At 35.4% G+C, this 20,107-nt stretch overlaps 1 protein-coding gene across 7 annotated transcripts in view; it reads left to right on the forward strand.

Annotated features, from left to right (window-relative positions):
* The window catches only part of SLC38A9 (solute carrier family 38 member 9), an 82,275-nt gene that overhangs the window by 31,761 nt on the left and 30,407 nt on the right, over positions 1–20,107 (forward strand). For 6 of the 7 annotated variants that reach the window (XM_082725999.1, XM_082725998.1, XM_082726000.1 and 3 more), the window contains 8 exons: positions 1,149–1,281; positions 5,918–6,039; positions 6,177–6,240; positions 6,477–6,570; positions 8,117–8,287; positions 13,034–13,093; positions 16,417–16,611; positions 18,820–18,927. In XM_082725999.1, the coding sequence (XP_082582125.1) occupies positions 1,149–1,281; positions 5,918–6,039; positions 6,177–6,240; positions 6,477–6,570; positions 8,117–8,287; positions 13,034–13,093; positions 16,417–16,611; positions 18,820–18,927 (947 nt within the window). The remainder of the gene's footprint in view (positions 1–1,148; positions 1,282–5,917; positions 6,040–6,176; positions 6,241–6,476; positions 6,571–8,116; positions 8,288–13,033; positions 13,094–16,416; positions 16,612–18,819; positions 18,928–20,107) is intronic. The other variant, XM_082726003.1, reaches the window with a different exon arrangement.

Below are 20,107 nucleotides of genomic sequence, written 5' to 3' on the forward strand. Positions count from 1 at the left end.
TGTTGAAGATACTTTTTTCCATTGGTTATTCTTTCCTGCTTTGTGGAAGATTAGTTGACCATAGAGTTGAAAGTCCATTTCTGGGTTCTCTAGTCTGTTCCCTTGATCTATGTGTCTGTTTTTGTGCCAATACCATACTGTCTTAATGATCACAGCTTATGACTAACATAAATTTTAAGCTTCTTTCATGACTGTTAAGTGCAGAAGCGTTATATGGAACCAGAGAAATCTGAGCTTTTCCCCCCTTCATTATTTGGATCGTTTTGTAATCTGAAAATAGCATATTATATTCAGTTTGGGGCACAGTATCATTTGTGACTTAGAAGGATTTAAGAGTCATGCTACTCTGCCTGGTCTTTCTGTTTTGGAGTATCTTACTGGAAGCTTAGAAGCAAATGGAGGGAGTTTTGGTAAGGAACTGGCAGCGTTAATGACTAGAAATAATTGAAAACTAGAATCTGCAGTTGATTGGGACATAGTTATGGGAAAGAAGCATATACATAAATAATAGCATAATAGGATTTATTACTGAAGTCCAAATAAAGTAAAATGAGGCAAAATATCTGTAGTGTCTTCATATTCCATTTGATAATACTTGTGACAAGTTTCACAAGGGAGGTAGTTGAGATCATTAATCTTTAGTACATGAACCAAGCAATAGATATTTTATTTGTCATAAGAAATAGCTTTGGCCCATAAAGAAGGAGTGGAAACTTCTTAGCAGAAGAGAGTGGTTCCTCTTTAGTATAGGAACATTTATGACAATAATCTTTGATTTAGTGCCAGAAACTTTTTGAGAGAATATTAAAAGCTGTATAGGTTTAAATTTCATTGTTGAAAACTAACAGCTGCTATATACTTCTTTTTCATATCTGACTGAAGCTCTTTCTGTTATGTCTCCTCTATTGCTAAATTCCTAAAAATTAAAAAAGTGTATTTATAATAGTATTATGAGACAAAAGTGTTAGTCTTTGGATTGGATAATACTTCTTTTGTGACATTTTCTTTTCCCACCCAAAGTGAGAACTGAATGCCTTGCCTTGGTACATCCCATTTCTAATGGAGGACAAGAAGTTATTTTCCTCAATGGCTGACTTCCAGAATTTCTGGCTGAATGTTCTTTGTCAAGTGTATATTCCCTTCTCTAGGCCTTTCTATATAGAGCCCACAAACATCGTCAATGTGAATGATGTCATTCAGAGGGTTAGTGACCATGCCTCTGCCATGAACAAGAGGATTCATTACTACAGCCGGCTCACCGCTCCTGCAGACAAGGCACTGGTAAGGGGCAAGCATTGCTAATTGTCTAACATTAAGTTGAAATGAACAGTGAACAGCATAAGCCAGGGAAACTCCCAGTGATTGATCTTTTTTTTTGCTGGCCATATTCCAGATGGCATCATGGAAAATCAAGATAGTAATTAGTACACATCTTAACATCCCAGACTAGTTTATTCTTATCTAGCATGACAAAGAGATTTGAAATAATCTCTCTGTGTTGACAATAGACTGAGATTTGTTAGATTAAATTCTGCTAGTCTCCAATCCTAAGAGCTCTGAGGAGAATAAACTACTTTTAAAGTACTTTAGGTCACTGATAAATAACATAAATAATAGTAGATCTAGTTAGTCCATTCAGTTATTAAGTTTGAAGCTACAAGGGAAAAAAATTTTTAAAAATTTTCTACTAGAGTGGGAAACTGAAATACATATAAACAAATATATTATTTTACTATTTAGCAATGTCCTTGTATAGATAAAAAACAAGAGTCAAAGAGCAGATTCTAAACATTTTAGGCTTTGTGAGCCATATATTATTGCGTATTCTTCACTTTTTGTTTTGTTTTGTTTTTGTTTAAGATTTCATTTGTTTATTTGAGAGAGAGAGCACTAGAGAGAGAGCAAGCACAAGTGAGGGGCACCTCCACTTATCTGTTATGATCATTACAAATGTATAAACCAGAGACGCCTGGGTGGCTCAGTTGGTTAAGCAGCTGCCTTCGGCTCAGGTCATGATCCCAGCGTCCTGGGATGAAGTCCCACATTGGGCTCCTTGCTCGGCAGGGAGCCTGCTTCTCCCTCTGCCTCTGCCTGCCATTCTGTCTGCCCGTGCTCGCTCTCTCTCCCTCTCTCTCTCTGACAAATAAATCTTTAAAAAAACAAAAAACAAATATATAAACCACTCTTTGCAAAGAGGCCGTAAAATAATAGGTTGAGGGCCGGATTTGACCATGGGCGATAGTTGTTGATTTTTGGTCTTCTAAAATCTGTATTATTACTTTAGGATCAAAAATATATATTGGAGGGCACGTGGGCGGCTCAATCATTGGGCACCTGCTTTCGGCTCAGGTCATGATCCTGGGCTTCTGGTATCGAGCCCCATATCGGGCTCCCTGCTTGGTGGGAAGCCTGCTTCTCCCTTTCCCACTCCCCCTGCTGTGTTCCTGCTCTTACTGTCTCTCTCTATCAAATAAATACATAAAATCTTTAAATATATATATGTGAAGTAATCTGGTTGCTTATAAGAATCATCACATGAGATATACAGAAACTTAAAAGCTTAAAAAAATGGAAACATTCTGGGAGGAAAAGTGATATTTTTATAGATGATAATAAAAAAAGGAGAGCGAAACCAGTATTCTTTAGGTGTTTACTGAGGGACAAGGCTTGAGATATCTCAAGTAAAGCCATGTGAGGTATTAACATCTCCTTTTGCATAGCTGAAGTAGTGATTTCTAAAATATTCTGGTCATTTTTTTACCCAATCTTTTCATTTTTCTTCCCCTAGGCCTTTATATCAGTACTTGTCATAAAGACTTAGTTCCAACGGGATTATTTAAGTCCTCTGTGGAGTAGAAGTAATCCAATGTCTCTGGGTCTAATTCAGACCTAGAAGCTCTTCTTGTGGAAGCAGGCCTCAAAGATACTGGCTGGGCCAGTCTAGTCTGAATAGACATTGTTTGGCTGGAAATTAAGTCAACAGTGTACACCAAGTTGAATACCTTTTGTTAACTGACATTGAGATGACTGTAGTAAATCAAAGTGTATAAACAGTAATAAATAGTGATCTAGAATTAACAGTAAGACATGACCATTTTTAATGAATGTATGTATACATACAGGCTCATTTCCTGAGAATTCCAAAATTACTTTATTAAGAGATGGTTAAGGGAAAAACAGTGTGAAACCACATGTCTCAGGATTCTATGGAGTTGTGCCTTTTTATTTCTGAAACTTTCCTTATTTATCTTACTATTTTAATTCTAGAATGGGGAAGAGAAGAAAATTATTTGACTGCCAACATCTCCTAGATCCTGATTAGTAAAAGTGTGTCCTACACAAGCCAGCAGTACTGGCATCACTGAGAACTTATTAAAAACGCAGAATCTCAGTCCTTACTCCAGACCTACTGGATCATAATCTGTATTTAACAACATCCCTGTGTCTGTCACAAGAAAATTTAAGTTTGAAAAGCACTGTCCTATGCCTGGGTGCTGGGTGGCTCAGTTAGTTGATCATCTGCCTTCAGCTCAGGTCATGATTCTGGGGTCCTGGGATAGAACCCACACATCGGGCTCTCTGCTTAGCTTCTCCCTTTCCCTCTGGATGCCCCCTGCCCCCCAATTTGTGCTCGCTCTCTCTTGCTTTCTCTATCTCAAGTAAATAGATAAAATCTTGAGAGAGAAAGAAAGGAAGGAAAGGAGGGAGGACGGAGGGAGGGAAAGAGAGAAAGAAGGGAGCAAGAGAGAGGAAGAAAGGAAGGAGGCACCTGGGCTACCTTCAGCTCAGGTCATGATCCCAGGGTCCTGGTTGAGTCCCACATCAGGCTCCTTGCTCAGCAGGGAGCCTGCTTCTCCCTCTGTTTTCTGCTCCTTCTGCTTGTGCTCTCTCTCCCCCTCTCTCTCTCTGACAAATAAATAAATAAATGAAATCTTTAAAAAAAGAAAAAGGAAGGAAGGAAGAAGGGAAGAAAGGGAGAAGGGAAGAAAGAAAGGAAAGAAGAAGGAAATGAAGAGAGGAAGGAAGGGAGGGAGAGAAGGAAGAGAGAGAGGGAGAAAGGAACAAGAAAGGAAGGAAGGAAGGCACTGCCCTACATTACTGCTGGAGTATGGAATCCAATTCTCCATTTTGTCTGTAACTCTTAAAAATTTATAACTTCTTAACCTTTAGCTTCTAATCCTGCCTCCTGTAACTTTAAATTTTCACTTTTTATGAACTTTGCAAGCCATCATAGTTTATCACCTGCCTGATGCAGACATGATCCTTCCCCTTTTTTCTTTTTACACCCTTGAAGAAGATAATACAACTCAGACCCAGGATGGTTAAGGGTAAAAGAGAAAACAGCAGAGCCATTTACATATATACCTTTTTATTTCTCAGAAATAATTGTTTCCAAAGCCACAGGAGGTGTAACATTCAAGACATGTTTTACCTGCAAGATACCAGCAATTATATACGTAAAGTCTCTGCACTTTTTCCTTTTGTACCAGTCCATATCCTTTCTACTTACTAAGGTCCAATGTTCTATCACTTCCTTGACGTCTTCCCTAACGATTCTAGTCCCTGTTAATCTTTTGTCATTCTTGCAATACAGTATCCCACCCTTACTTTTTTCTCTCTTCTACCCTTATCTAATTGCTTCCAGTCTTCCAACTGGAATTTAAGCTTCTTAAAGTTGTGGACTGTATTTTTTATCTTGAACACTAAACCTAGCATAGAGTTGTAGATTTATATAGTGGATGCTAAATGTAAAAGATTGTTGAGGGATGCCTGAGTGGTTCAGTCTGTTAAGCCTGTGACTCTATCTCAGCTGAGGTCTTGATCTCAGGGTCATGAGTTCAAGCTCTGTGTTGGGCTCCATGCTGGGTGTGGAGCCTACTTAGAATAAAGGGGAGAGGGTCACCTGGGTGGCTGAATCAGTTAAACATCTAACCCTTGCTTTTGGCTCAGGTTATGAACTCAGGGTCATGAAATGGAGCCCTGAGTGGGGCTGTGTCCTCAGCCTGGAGTCTGCTTGAGAGTCTCATTCTCCTCCTCTCTCTGCCTCTCCCCCAACTTTCATGTGCTATAAATTCATTAGTTAATTAAAATCTTTTAAAAAGAGAAAAGATCATTGATTTTTTACCTGTCAGCTCTTGTATTTTTTAACTACTATATGGGACTTCATGTTCTCAAAGGACTGTTCTCAGGGAGATGGGCAGAATTCCACCAGGAGACTAATTTTTTTTCCTCTCTAAGGAGGTAGAATTCAGAAGATATGTATGGGAGGTAAGGTGAGAACTATGTGTATAAGAAAATATATCTATTCAGTCATTCCATGTGTCTTCAGCCTCTCTATTAGCTCCTTGTGTTTTGTTTGCATATTCCATCTCTAAGAATCCTTGCTTTGCCTTTGCTTAGGCTATGTTAGCTCACTTTTTACTTCTGCTTTTTATATGCTTTTCATATATATTTCCTTTCTTTATCTTGTATTTATGTGTCATTTCTTTATAGTTTGAGTTCCCTACTGTTCCCTACCCTAGGTTTGCTAAAACCTATTCCTGGAGGAGTTCAATGGCCACTTGATTTTTGAAATTCCTCTCACTTAAGCCCCAGATCTCCTCCATCTAGAATTCCTTAATCTCACTCTTTACTGACTCTTCCTTCTTTCTCATGAAAATGAAGGGAAAAATATTTTTATAGTTGCATATTTTAAGAATTCATTGTCATTTCACATGAACATTTTATTGCTCTTATTCTCCAAACTCTTAGTCCTTTAGATCTACTGCATTTGGAAAGGGTTTTTTATATTCATTAATCAGGGATACATGCTATTTGTTTGTGATATTAAGAATTGTATCTAGAGTCAGGTCCTCTGATGTTTAGAAAATATCCTATCCTGCACATTTTCTGGTTGTAACATTTCTCCTTTTACTAGATTGCCCCAGATCATGTAGTTCCAGCTCCAGAAGAGTGCTATGTATATAGTCCATTGGGTTCTGCTTATAAACTTCAAAGTTACACTGAAGGATACGGCAAAAACACCAGTTTAGTAACCATGTGAGTAAAACTTCTTTTTGGATCATAACTTAAACTTTTTATAAATGAAAATTCCTGGTTATTTTCATTTTTGTCTTAATTAAAATGTTTAAAGAGTCAAACTCCATATTTTTACTACTATTATTCTATGTTTTCAGTTTTATGATTTGGAATACCATGATGGGAACATCTATATTAAGTATTCCTTGGGGCATAAAACAGGTAATAAAATTTTTCAGCACACTTTTTGCCTGAAATTTTTTCTCTTTATTTTGTAAGATTTACAATCAAGGTTTTAATAAATCTAGACAGTTACTGAAGAAAATAGATAATCATATTTAACTTTACATTGTCAGGTTTTTATCATAATTGTTTAGTGTAGGGTAACATAATGTGGTTGCATATGAATTTATTCTAACATGATGATATATGTTTTCTATATTTGTGTTTTTAAACAGGCTGGCTTTACTACTGGAATGTGTGTCATCATGCTGATGGGCATTTTAACACTTTATTGCTGCTACAGAGTAGTGAAATCACGATCTATGATATGTAAGAGTTTGCCATGGTGAAAATAGAGTAACCATTTGGGTATTCATAGGTATTTCCTGGTGAAGGAGATCACTAATGTGTACATTCCACATGTGTGTTAACTATTTTGTGTCTAAAGATTTACTTCTCTAACTCATAGCATTCAGCTGAACTGATATGTCAATGATTTAGTGACTGCCTTTGAAATTCAGAGAGGTTTGTAGTTTCTTTACTTTGATGCTAATTTCCTGATTTAAAAAAATATGATAAGATCTTATTTTAAAAATGGTCTTTTTCAGAACTAAGTTGAAAATTCTGTGATTCTGGGTTGCCTGGGTAGCTCTGTCAGTTAAGTGTCTGACTCTTGATTTTGGCCCAAGTCTTAGTCTCATCAGCCTGGGATCCAGCCCTATGACAGGCTCCTGGTTCAGCAGGGAGTCAGCTTGAGGATGGTCTCTCTCCCTCTCCCTCTAACCCTCCCCCCTGCATGTGCTGTCTCTCAAATAAATAAATCTTTTTAAAAAAAAGAAAGAAAGAAAGAAAAGAAAACAAAATTCTGTGATTCTTAGCAGTTAATGGTGACTTTTGATCTATCCCCCACCAAGAGATCTAAATGTTAGAATCTCTTTAAAGTAGAAAATGTAACTAGAAAAATATGAAAATATGAACGTGTCCATTTTAGTGAATTCACAAAGCTTAGTAATACATTGCCTCTGCTCATCTCTGTAAATTCTGGATCAGGGAATTACCTTTTTAGATTGTTTTAAAGTAGTTTAGGACCTAAATATCCCTACATTATTTAGGTGAATCTTAGCAATTTTGAATCAAGAAACCAGGCTTTGTCTTTGAGGGGGAGGGCTTTATTAAGCAATGTATATTTTGTCTTTTTTTTTTTGAGGGGGTGTATATTTTTTCTTAATTTTATGATTTATTCTTACCCCTTTCCCATTTATCCTCAAATACCTTGATGCTCTTACAGATCTGCTAAGATTTTTGTATGATGTAGACATTAGCCCTTTAACCATTATTTCTTGTCAATTTTCTTTTCCATTCAACATTTGAGTGGCTTTTGTATTATATGAGTTTGTTTATATCTACTGATCTTTTCCATTGTATTTCTATTTCTTCATTTGATAGAAAAGGATAACCCTTCAAGGTCTATTTTTATATTATCTTCTAACTTACTTAATTTTTGAATTAATTAGGACTCAGGAAAACTTCCCCCCATATGTCATTTAAGTATGCCAAATATTATTGAATAATATCTTGACTCTTACTCATGATTTTGCTTAGTCATGATTTTTCATTTGTTTTTATTAATTGCAAAATATTATGATACTGTAATCTGTTTCTTATATTATCTCTACTGTTTTGTTGACCTATGTATCTTTTTATGTGTTTGTTCTGTAATGTTTTAATTTCTGTTACATCATTCTGTGTTCTAATATCTGGTGATGGACTATTCTTAATATTTTGCTAAATATTTTGAGTTAATTGGGGGAACACAGATTATGATTAATGGATATATTAGTAACATCTGTTTTATTCTTTCTCTTGTTTTATCTAGCATCAGTGGATACCAGTACCTGGGAATATCCAGATGTCTGCAGATACTATTTTGGCTCCTTTGGACAGTGGTCAAGTCTCCTTTTCTCCTTGGTATCTCTCATTGGAGCAATGATAGTTTATTGGGTGCTTATGTCTAATTTTCTTTTTAATACTGGAAGGTTTATTTTTAGTAAGTATCCATATCATATGCTTTAACAGTAGTTACTTTCAGATACAGTAACTACTGTAATGTTTTAGTTTCAGCCTTAAATTCTGGATTTGAAATAAATAAAGTAAAAAGTCATTTGTAATTCTGGAAGATATAATTGATTCAGTTTGTTTTAATATCATAGACATACTTTTATCCATTTATAAACTCTTTATGTATTTGTATATTTGTGCTTTATATGTAAAAAGAAATTTTTACTGCCTACGAACAGATTTTTTTCCTCCCTTGGTGTCATTATCTTATCCACTGAAAAAAAAAAGATCTATGTGTATACCCACTCCCCACCTCAGTTGTTATAGATATAGTTCTTTTTTTTAGATAGAATTTACATTCATAGAAACACATAAATCCTAGCCATACAATTTTGATGAATAAATCCATGTAACCATACCACCTTCATGAAACCATTCCATCGTCCCAGAAAGTAGTGCTATATTTGTTAATTATAAAAATTCAAGTTATTTGTTGCTATTATAAAATAACCTAATTAATTTTGGAAACTTTGTCTTGAATCTAGCAAATATGTCAAACTCATATCGATTCTAATTTTATAGGTTCACTCTGGATTTTATGTTTAGACAGTTATGTCGTTCATAAGTAATGAAAACTACCCATCCAATTATTATTTTAAATGATTCATACCTATATACATACATTTATATTTATATACATATATCCTTATATTATATATATATTTGTACTATCTTTAAGGGTTATATATATATATATACATATATATATATTATATATATATTTGTACTATCTTTAAGGGTTATATATATATATACATATATATATATCCTTATATATAAGGATATATGTATATAAATATAAATGTATGTATATAGGTATGAATCATTTAAAATAATATATATATATATACACACACACAAACACACAACATATATGTTTATATGTACACATATTTATACATGTTTATCTTTTTCAAAGTATAAAGTTATGTAGATAATGTCTCTGGTAGACATCCTTATATTGTTCCTGTGGATATCTTTCCCCATTAAATATTAAGTTTGTAGTGGGATATTGGCTATACCCTTTAGCAATTTAAAGATGTTCCTGCCTATTATTCTCTTAAGAATTTCTATTAATGTGTACTGGATTTTATCAGATATTTAATACTCTGTATCCCTTGAGATGATCATAAATCTTTTCTCCTTTATTTTTATTTATTTATTTATTTTTTAAGAGAGAGGAAAGAGAGAGTGTGAGCAGGGTGGGGCAGGGCAAAGGGGCAGGGAGAGAGAGAGAATGCTAAGCAGACTTCATGCCCAGCCCAGAGCCAGACATGGGCTCTGTCTCACAACCCTGAGATTATGACCTGAGGTGAAACCAAGAGTCAGACCCTTAACCAACTGAGTCACCCAAGACACCCCAATCTTTTCTCCTTAAAATTGTTATTATGATAAGTTAAATGAATACATTTTGTATTATTTAAATCATTCTTATATTCTTACATAAACTTAGTTTAGCAGTCATAATGTGTATTTTTAAATTTTTTACTGGATTCAGTTTATTTTCAAGAGGAATAGAGTTACTATTTTATTTAGAACTTTTGTGTCTTTTCAAAAGAGATATTAGCCTATAGTCTGTTTTGTTTTTCGTTTTTTGGTTTTTTTCCTCATACTGTCCTTGTTGAGCCTTGATGTGTTTGGCTACTATAACAAATTACCATAAACTGAGAAATGTATTCTCTCGCAGTCCTGGTGACTGGAATCCAAAATTGAAGTGTCACTAGGGCTCCACTCCTTCTGAAGCCTTTAGGGAAGAATACTTCTTCCTTATCTCCTCCTAGCTTCTGGTGATTGATTGTTGGCAATTTTTGGCATTCCTTAGCTTGTGGCTGCATCACCCAATTTCTGCCTGTCTTCACATGGCCATCTTCCCTCAGTGTGTCTTATTAAAGATATCAGTCATTGAATTTAGGGCCTACCCTAACATGTATGACCTCATCTTAATTATATAACTTAATAACCCTATTTCCAAATAAGGTCACAGTCTAAGGTTCCTATGGATGTGGATTTGAGGGTAGACTATTCACCCTACCATACTTGGTGTTAAGGTTTTACCAGCCTTATTTGAGTCTTTGGCATCAAGAAATAGATAAAAACTGATAATCTCTAATCTTATCACTAATAACCCTTAAAGATAGTACAAAAGCCTAGAGCACTACTCTTCCCTCTTTTATCTTTACAAGCATACAGTGGAGGTGAATAATTCATACATACTTAACTTACTTTATGACCTGAAAATCTAATCCAACATTTTTTATCATATCATTTAACTTTCAAATTAAACACTTAAGGCTTACTAAGGTCATAAAAGATTAACATCAAACAGAATAAAGTAACTTCAGGGCGCCTGGGTGGCTCAGTGGGTTGGGCCTCTGCCTTCGGCTCAGGTCATGGTCTCAAGGTCCTGGGATCAGGCCCCACATCGGGCTCTCTGCTCAGCAGGGAGCCTGCTTCCTCCTCTCTCTCTGCCTGCCGCTCTCCCTACTTGTGATCTCTTTCGTTCTGTGTTAAATAAATAAATAAAATCTTTAAAAAAAAAAAAAGAATAAAGTAACTTCAGTCTAACAAGAAAACACATTCTTAATCCATTCTCTCATTAACTATAGAGTGATTTGAATGCTTAGATATCTACATATGGGTTTTTTTTGAGATGTCAAGCAGTCAGATACTTTGTTTTTCTTTTCAAAATTTTATTTAAATTCTAGTCAACATATAGTGTAATATTGATTTCAGGTTAGAATTTAGTGATTCCTCACTTACATGTAACACCCAGTGATCATCATAACAAGTGCCCTCCTTAATACCCATCCCCCATTTAGCCCACACCCATCCACCTCCCTCCATCAACCCTCAGTTGTTAAGAGCCTCTTAACAGTGCTTCCCTCTTTTTTTCCTTCCCCCTTGTTCATCTGTTTTGTTTTTTAATTCCACATATGAATGAAATTATATGGTATTTGTCTTTCTCTGACTAACTTAATTTGCTTAGCGTAATACAGTCTGCCTCCATCCTCATCATTGCAAATGGGAAGATTTCATTCTTTCTAATGGCTGAGTAATATTCCGGTAATATGTATACAAACACACACACACACACACACACACATACATATGTATTCACCACATCTTCTTTATCCGTTAATCAGTTAATGGACATTTGGGCTATTCCATAATTTGTCTATTGTTGATAATGCTACTGTAAACATTAGGGTGCATGTACCCCTTAGAATTTGTATTTTTGTATCCTTTGGGTAAATACCTAATAATTCATTTGCTAGGTCATAGGGTAGTCTTATTTTTAACTTTTTTTTTTTTTAAGATTTTATTTATTCATTTGACAAAGAGGGAGAGAGATAGAGCACAAGTAGGCAGAGCAGCAGGCAGAGGGAGAGGGAGAAGCAGGCTGTCTGCTGAGCAGGGAGCCCAATGTGGGGCTCGATCCCAGGACCCTGGGATCATGACCTGAGCCGAAGGCAGCCGCTTAACAGACTGAGACACCCGGGTGTCTCTATTTTTAACTTTTTGAGGAACCTCCATACTGTTAAGAATGGCTGCACCACTTTGTATTCCCACCAACAGTATAAAAGGTTTTCCCTTTCTCCACATCCTGGCCAATATCTCTTGTTTCCTGTGTTGGTAATTTTAGCCATTCTGACCAGTGTAAGGTGGTGTCCCATTGTGGTTTTGATTTGTATTTCCCAGATGATGAGTTATGTGGAACATCTTTTCATGTATCTATTATCCATCTGGATGTCTTCTTTGAAAAAAATGTCTGTTCATGCCTTGTGCCCATTTCTTGATTGGATTATTTGTTTTTTAGGTATTGAGTTTGATGAGTTCTTTTTTTTTTTTTAAGATTTTATTTATTTATTTGACAGACAGAGATCACAAGTAGGCAGAGAAGCAGGCAGAAAGGGAGGAAGGGAAGCAGGCTCCCTGCCGAGCAGAGTGCCTGATGCAGGGCTCGATCCCAGGACCCTGGGACCATGACCTGAGCCGAAGGCAGAGGCTTTAACCCACAGAGCCACCCAGGTGCCCCAATTTGATGAGTTCTTTATAGATTTTGGATACTAACCCATTATCAGATATGTCACTTGAACATATTTTCTCCCATTCTGCATATGCTTTATACTTTGCTACTTCCTTTAGTATAACTTAGTGGTACATGTGAGCAATAATTATTACATAATCCTCAGTCTATTAAAACATATATAATACTTTATGAAAGCTTTACGTGATTCTCCAAATAAGTTTTGCTGTTTTAAGTGTTGGTTTTCACCTTCTGCAGGCTTCAGAACTTTATATAAGTACTTCAGAACTTTATATAAGTAACTATACTTATATCAACTAGTATGAGTAGAATACTGTATACTTTATCTTGATTCCAGGGCTTTAACTAAATTCTGCTGTGTAGGTAGATCTTTTTTCTTTTTTTAATCTGCAATCGTGTAAAAATTTTTCGTAGAGGGAACTGAAGCCCGTGACATTATTCCTGTAAGTAGAGAAGAAAGCTGAGAGTAGTTAAGCTGGTTAATAATGAAGCAGACTTGGTTCAGTGTTCTACGTAATATTACCACACAGTAGATCTAAATGATTTTTGTAGATCAAAGATTTTAGGGGGTGATTGATTTAGCATCTTTCATTTGATATTAAACTGTGTTTTTTCTGTAATTTTTAGATTTTATTCATCACATCAATGACACGGATGCTGTACTGAGTACCAATGATAGCAACCCTGGTAAGTAGTTTGAAATTTAAAGTTTAGCTTGTTTTTTTTATTTTCCACTTTGCTTCAGAAGGAATTTAAGGTGGAACATATTGCTTTATATTAGGTAAAGAATTAGTGCAACATCATTACCATTATATTAACTGAGCCAGTATTAAATTGATGGCAACCAATGTGTTTCAAAAAAAGAAACTCCATGAAAGGTTGTATTAATGTGAGCTAAACAAGATTGAGTTTGTATTGTGCAGTTCACAATGGTAGCTCACATCTATAGAATCCATGTTTGCCTACAAATAGTCAATACTATTTTTAAGAGCTTGTATCTTTGCTAATTGTTTTGGAAGTCTAGAAGCATAGTTCTCAGGTTGTTAGCTTTTTTAGACATTTGCTGTATTATTTACTAATGCTTAAGATACACAAGTCTGTATCCTGGAAAATAATTTCCTAATAATGAACAAAAGTTAGTAAATACAGACAAATAAACTGAAGGCATGACTTAAAAAAAAAAATCTTAATTTCTTAGAAAGGTTTCCTTTAATTAATTTTTTAAAAATAAATCTTTGTGGCTTATGGATTTATCTACTGTGGCAGTCATGAGGAAAGTGAATGTTAAAAGCTAATGTAGGGTGCCTGGGTGGCTCAGTCAGTTAAGCATCTGCCTTTGGCTTGGGTCATGATTTGAGGGTCCTGTGATAGAGCCCCAAGTAGGTCTCCCTTCTCAGTGGGGCATCTGCTTCTCCCTTTGCCTCTCCTTCTCACCTGTTTTCTCTTTCTCAAATAAATAGGTAAAACCTTAAAAAAAAAAAAAAAAGTAAAAGCTAATATAACCTTCTTTTTTTTTAAATATTTTATTTACTTATTTATTTGACAGACAGAGATCACAAGTAGGTAGAGAGGCAGGCAGAGAGAGAGAGGAGGAGGAAGGCTCCCTGCTGAGCAGAGAGCCCAACGCGGGGCTCGATCCCAGAACCCTGAGATCATGACCTGGGCTCGATCCCAGAACCCTGAGATCATGACCTGAGCCGAAGGCAGAGGCTTTAACCCACTGAGCCACCCAGGCGCCCCCTAATGTAACCTTCTTAACAGTTTTACTGTTAATCTTTAACATCACCCAAAGCTTTATGTAGTAATGATTTAGATTTCAGAGTATTAGATTTCAGAAATGCTAATTTAGCTTTATTATGATTTCTAATGTATCTTTATGTTAGATTTATGTATTTAGATTTCAGAGATACTAAATTGATATCATTCCGATGGAGGAACACATTGATCAATGAGAAGAAAATTCATTCTATATATATATATTTTTTTTAATGTAATTATATATTTGAGAGAGAGAGAGCAGACTGCCAGGGAGAAGGGCAGAGAGTCTTAAGCAGTCTCTATGTTGAGCATGAGCCCGATGAGGGGCTCCATCCCACCACCCTGAGAACATGATGTACTCCAAAACCAGGAGTGAACAGCTCAACCAGCTCTGCCACCCAGGCGCCCCTCAACATATATTTATTAAGCTTATTATGTGTCAGGAACTATTCTAGGCTCTGAAGATATAATGAACGGATGGAAGTCTCTCCTCTCTTAAAGCAAATGTTTCAGTGTTTACTGTTCAGTGTCTTTGTTCCTTAATTAAACTCATTAACCTGTGTTTTATTAACACTAGCAAATGAGTGGGTGCAGTACCAGCATTTCTGTAGACAGACAGACAGATACACACACACACACATACACACACACTTTTGAATACTTAAACACTAACATATTTTGCTTTAACTTTAAAATATGTTCATAAGTTTCCTGATTACACTGATGATTTGGAGAGTACCATCAGCAAAGTCAGTTTACTTTGTGTTCTTCTCTTTGAATGATGTGTTAAATACTATGAAACAATCCATTTCAGTTAATGTAAAATTATAATTAACCTTTATTGGATACTTACTGTGTGTAGGCATTATCCTAAATGTTTTATAGCACTTCTAAGTATTTTATGGTTTTATAGCACTTCTAGTTTTATAGAACTGCTAGGTAGATTATGTTAACTTCACTCCCTAGATGGAAAAACCAAAGCACAGAGAAGTTAATGACTTACCCAAAGTTACACAACTACTAAGTGAGAGAGTCAAGATTCATTATTTAGTCAGTTTAGTTCCATAGCCTGTGCTGTTTTCCACTGTAATTACTAGCACACAAAAAAATTCAAGTTAATTTACTTCTGTACAGACATAGAAAAAAAAAAAAAACAACCATGTTAAAAAGCAGACTAAGCAAGAAAAGTAAGTGTTTGCCTTTGTGGCATGCCAAATATATAATGGATAGAGAATAAAATTAAAAACAGAACTTAAAATGAATATATCATTTTCTCTTTAGCTAATGATGAGAATGCTTGTTACTTATTAGGAGTATTTTTCACCAGCATTAAGAGTTGTTTTTAAGGTGCTGATTATTAAGGAAAGTAGTATTGTGAAATTAGAAACATAGAATGATTTTTATCATCTCTCCTAACAGAAGAAATTGCCAGCCACTCCAAGATCAGCGTTAGGAAAAATGTATTTTACTCAGCAGTTCTCTGGCTATCATCTAAGCTATTAGGCTGTTATAAAATGTGATAAACTCAGACGAGAATTATTCCATATTGCTGGAATTCAAGACTCGTAAGCTATAAGCAAGTTAAGGTTTTGGCACTAACATGTCATCTGTTTCAATGATGTCCACTTTTTATTCCAAACCCATAGATTTTGTTTATTGTTAAGGAAATCTGTTCTGAGGCGGGTGGGTGTCTCAGTCAGTTGTGCATCTGACTGTTGACTTTGACTCAGGTCATAGTCTCAGGGTTGTGAGATTGAGTCCCATGTTGGACTCTGCACTGGTTATGGAACCTGCTTGAGATTGTCTTTTTCCTTCTCTCCTTTTGCCCCTCCCCCCTCTAAAAAGAAAGAAGGAAACAGACTTGTTCTTTGGACTTTGTGTGGGTTATTAGCACAAAGGTAGTAAACAGTCACCCTGAATATTTCTTACATTATTGTATAAATAAGATGAAATACCGTTCAGTTCAGTATTTTCTTTCTGGCAATGGAACCAAAAGATAGTTAGTAGGATAATTTTGTAGCTTCTTATAGAAATTAAGGATATACCTCAGAATTTTCTAAGATTCTCCCACCTTTAATTATTTGTAAGTAAAAGTTTCCTAATGTGTTCAAATATAAACCTCTATTTTTTTTTCCAGAAAGCAGAAACTTATTCATGATACAAGTTGAGATTGGTAGAGCAAGTGTCAGTCTCTGGGGTAGCCATTTTGTATTCTTTGTGGTCTTCTCTAACCTGATGCTTTTCTGTTGCAGTGATTTGTCCAAGTGCTGGGAGTGGCGACCATCCCAACAATGGCTCTATGATTTTCTATGCCAATGACACAGGACTCGAACAGTTTGAAAAGTGGTGGAATAAGTCTAAGACAGTGCCCTTTTACCTCATAGGACTCCTCCTGCCACTGCTCAATTTCAAATCTCCTTCATTTTTTTCAAAATTTAATATCCTAGGTAAGCTGAGACACTGTGTTATGGAGCTTCTGTGTAATAGAGTTCACACTGGATTCTGTGGAAGTATGATCTGGCTGGGGAGAGTTACCTACCAGGCCTATTCACCTATATTTAATTTGTTCACTTATATGTTACCCTGCTTTGTGGGTTTTTTTTGGAGTTTGACACAGAGAAAAATGTAGATGACCATTTCAAGCCCAGCTTCTTTTTTTTAGAAAATGAATTATTAGTTGTCCCATTCTAGCGTGACTGAACCACTGTTCATTTCCTTGGTGGATACAACTAGAGGAAACAGATTAAGATTTCAGGAGGAGAGATCCAAACTGGATAATACAGGGAATCTCAATACTAAGGATTGGAAACTTAAGAATTTACCAGAATATTTTTTCCTACAGTTTCTACTTAAGAGTATAGCACAGAATTATCACCTAGCTTTCAACCTGGGATATCGTTCTCTAACTCACCCTAATGAGGTTTATTCTGCTTTTACTGTCCTCCTCATTTCTTTTTCTTTACTAGAACACTGTTTCCTCCTTAAAAGTACAGACTTCTTACCATGAGTCCAGTTTTTCAGAAATTTCCGAAATCACTGAAGAAATTTCACAAATTTCTGCATCATTAAAGAAATGTTTTTTATCCCATCTTCATTTGCAATACTGAACTTTAAGATGACAAAAGGAATCCCCAATGAAAACTTAGATCTGGTTATAAGGATAATAGTCATAAAAAATTGATAACCCCAAATAATCCATAGGGTTTCACCTCCTCCCTATAGTTCTGATCTCCTGGTAGGCAGTGTAGAGTATAAAATAATTAGATTATTCATCACATCAAGGAGTTAGCTTTTGGGGTTTTCAGAAAACCAAAGGAGGAGGTAAGTTTCTTTATACCTCTCTGCCTCACAATAGGGTTCTCTGCAAGACTGCCACAGACATACACAGAAAATCAAGAATTGGGATATAAGCTTTGGCCTCTTTTTTTTATCGTTTCTTTGTCAACTACTCTGCAAACCCATAGTAGAGCTTATATAGCTTATTTGTGGTTTCCTGATTTGCTTGCCGACTTTCCTATGGAACAGATCTTTTAACATTAGCATATAAACTGGGAAAAGTATTTGCTAAAACAATCACTAGACTTGTAACCAGGTTGATTATTCTCTACCTCCTTAAGAATATTTTGCTTTTGCCTTTTTTTTTTTTTGTACTTTCCCTTTGTTTTAAAACTATAGCCTCTTTACAGAAATTAATATGTAATTCCTATAGAAAGAAACCCACTAGAATCTCCTGACTCTACTCCATAATGACTGGACTTAATTCCTTAAGAGGAAAACTCTCTAACTTCTAGATTACTAAAAATTCTGAATACCCACTTCACCCTGTGTATGAATAGCTATGAATGGAATCTGTAATCTTATTATCTAGCAGGTAGTACTATCCAGTCAAACCCTTCTCTAGGTACTAGTTCACATTATTCATGGATTATTTGGCTTATCACCTTTCTCAAATAGTCTTATGAGCCACATCTTTTCTTTCTCTTCTTTCTTACTTTTCTTTCTTTACTTTCTTTTTTTTTTTTTTTTTAATTTTATTTATTTATTTGACAGACAGAGATCACAAGTAGGCAAAGAGACAGGCAGAGAGAGAGAGAGGGAAGCAGGCTCCCTGCTGAGCAAAGAGCCCCATGTGGGGCTCGATCCCAGGACCGTGAGATCATGACCCGAGCTGAAGGCAGAGGTTTAACCCACTGACCCACCCAGGTGCCCCCTTTCTTTACTTTCTTACCATCTTATAGTAAGTGCTGTGACAGACTTTTCCAGCATTTTGACCATCTCTAATATTTGCAATACAAAGAATAAGGGTCAGTTTCATGTTGCTTTTCTCCTCCTGTGTAATCTTACAATTTTGTAATGGATTTTTTTTTGCATGTATCCTCCACTTAACTCAGCTCTTAAATAAATTAAACAGTTTTGCGTTCTTCAGTATATGAGCTACCTTCATTTAGTTCTTAGGCCTACTACATAGTGTTTTGCTTTCTGAAAACTCATGTAGCTTCTTTCTATTCTTTAGATCCCACCTGGGTTTTAGTGGGAATGATCAATGAGAATAATAATTTTCCACACTTCGCTGAAATTTAAAAACAAAGCTTAACTTTAAAATAATCTGTAAGATACACAAAGATGATAAATGGTTTCTGAATTTTGTCTCACAGGCACAGTGTCCGTTCTTTATTTGATTTTCCTTGTCACGTATAAGGCCATACACTTGGGATTTCATTTGGAATTTCACTGGTTTATGCAAACAGAGTATTTTGTACCAGGTAAGCTGTTTTAGCCAAATAATCAATAAATTACAAAAATGTGACTTGTTAGTTCACTATTATTAAGTATTGTTATTATAAAACAAATAATGGCATTTTTTGGATGAGCACTTCTTATCAATCCTATTAAGCTAAAAACGGGAATACAGTTGAAATTATTCCACTTTTCTCTCAGGAGTAACTAGGGCCCTTTGTCATTTCTGCTTGAGAACTGAAGTTCATTGAAGTTATAATGCAATTAAAGGTTGCATTTCCTAGACTCATTTCCTAGACTTTTCTGGAGAAGCATACCCCTAGAATTTCAGAAGCTTGTCACTGATTAACATATGTGGATAATACTATTCATTAACGTCATTGTTCCCTTATGTTTTTTTAAATTGCTTTTAATTAAGATGGTGGTTAGTAAGTGTTCCCTCCCTCCTTTTTTCTCTCATGGTTATACTTGGCAATTATCTTAAGTTTTACCCAAATTTAGTGGATTGGGGGTATGATAAAGGCACCGTGAAGCAATGAATGGACGATGCTAAGTGAGAAGACATTAGAAATTGGAAGTGAATATTATACTAGTATCCTGAAAACTCGTAAAGAGAAAGCAGTACAAAATTCTCTTATTTGTTTAGATAGACAACTTTCTTTCCATTCTTCACCTGTTAATTCAGGTAGTCTAGAATTCAAGTCTATTTAGTATCTGGTATTATTCTGAGCAATTACAACTGTCAACTCTCTGAAGCAATTACAATTGTCTACCATTCCTTCTGTTGCTTTTGTTACAACATGCCTGAGTTTTCTGAGTATATTGAGTTGTTTGTTGGAAGTTGTTACTATGTTTACATAGATCATCTGGATGCATTAGCTTTGATTTTTTTTTTTTTTTAAATTTCTGTAAGAAGCCCATAAAGACTAAAAAGTCAGTGTAAATTCAGGATAAAGGAAATACTAGAGACTGAAAGGCATCCTTCTCTTCCATATTGTATTTAAAATTGGATATGAATGAAAATGACCACTTAAGACTAGTGTTTCCATTCATTGATAAAAATAGACTGGGATGTTTTTTCTAAAATTAGGTCCATACTGATTTATATTAAGAGTCTTAGTGATAAACATTTCTGCTAATAATAGGTCATGAGAGAAATATGAAAAAAAAAGTGTAAATATTTAGAAGATGCAAAAGAAAACATAT

This window comes from Mustela nivalis (assembly GCF_964662115.1).
Source record: "Mustela nivalis genome assembly, chromosome: 3".
Classification (NCBI taxonomy): domain Eukaryota; kingdom Metazoa; phylum Chordata; class Mammalia; order Carnivora; family Mustelidae; genus Mustela; species Mustela nivalis.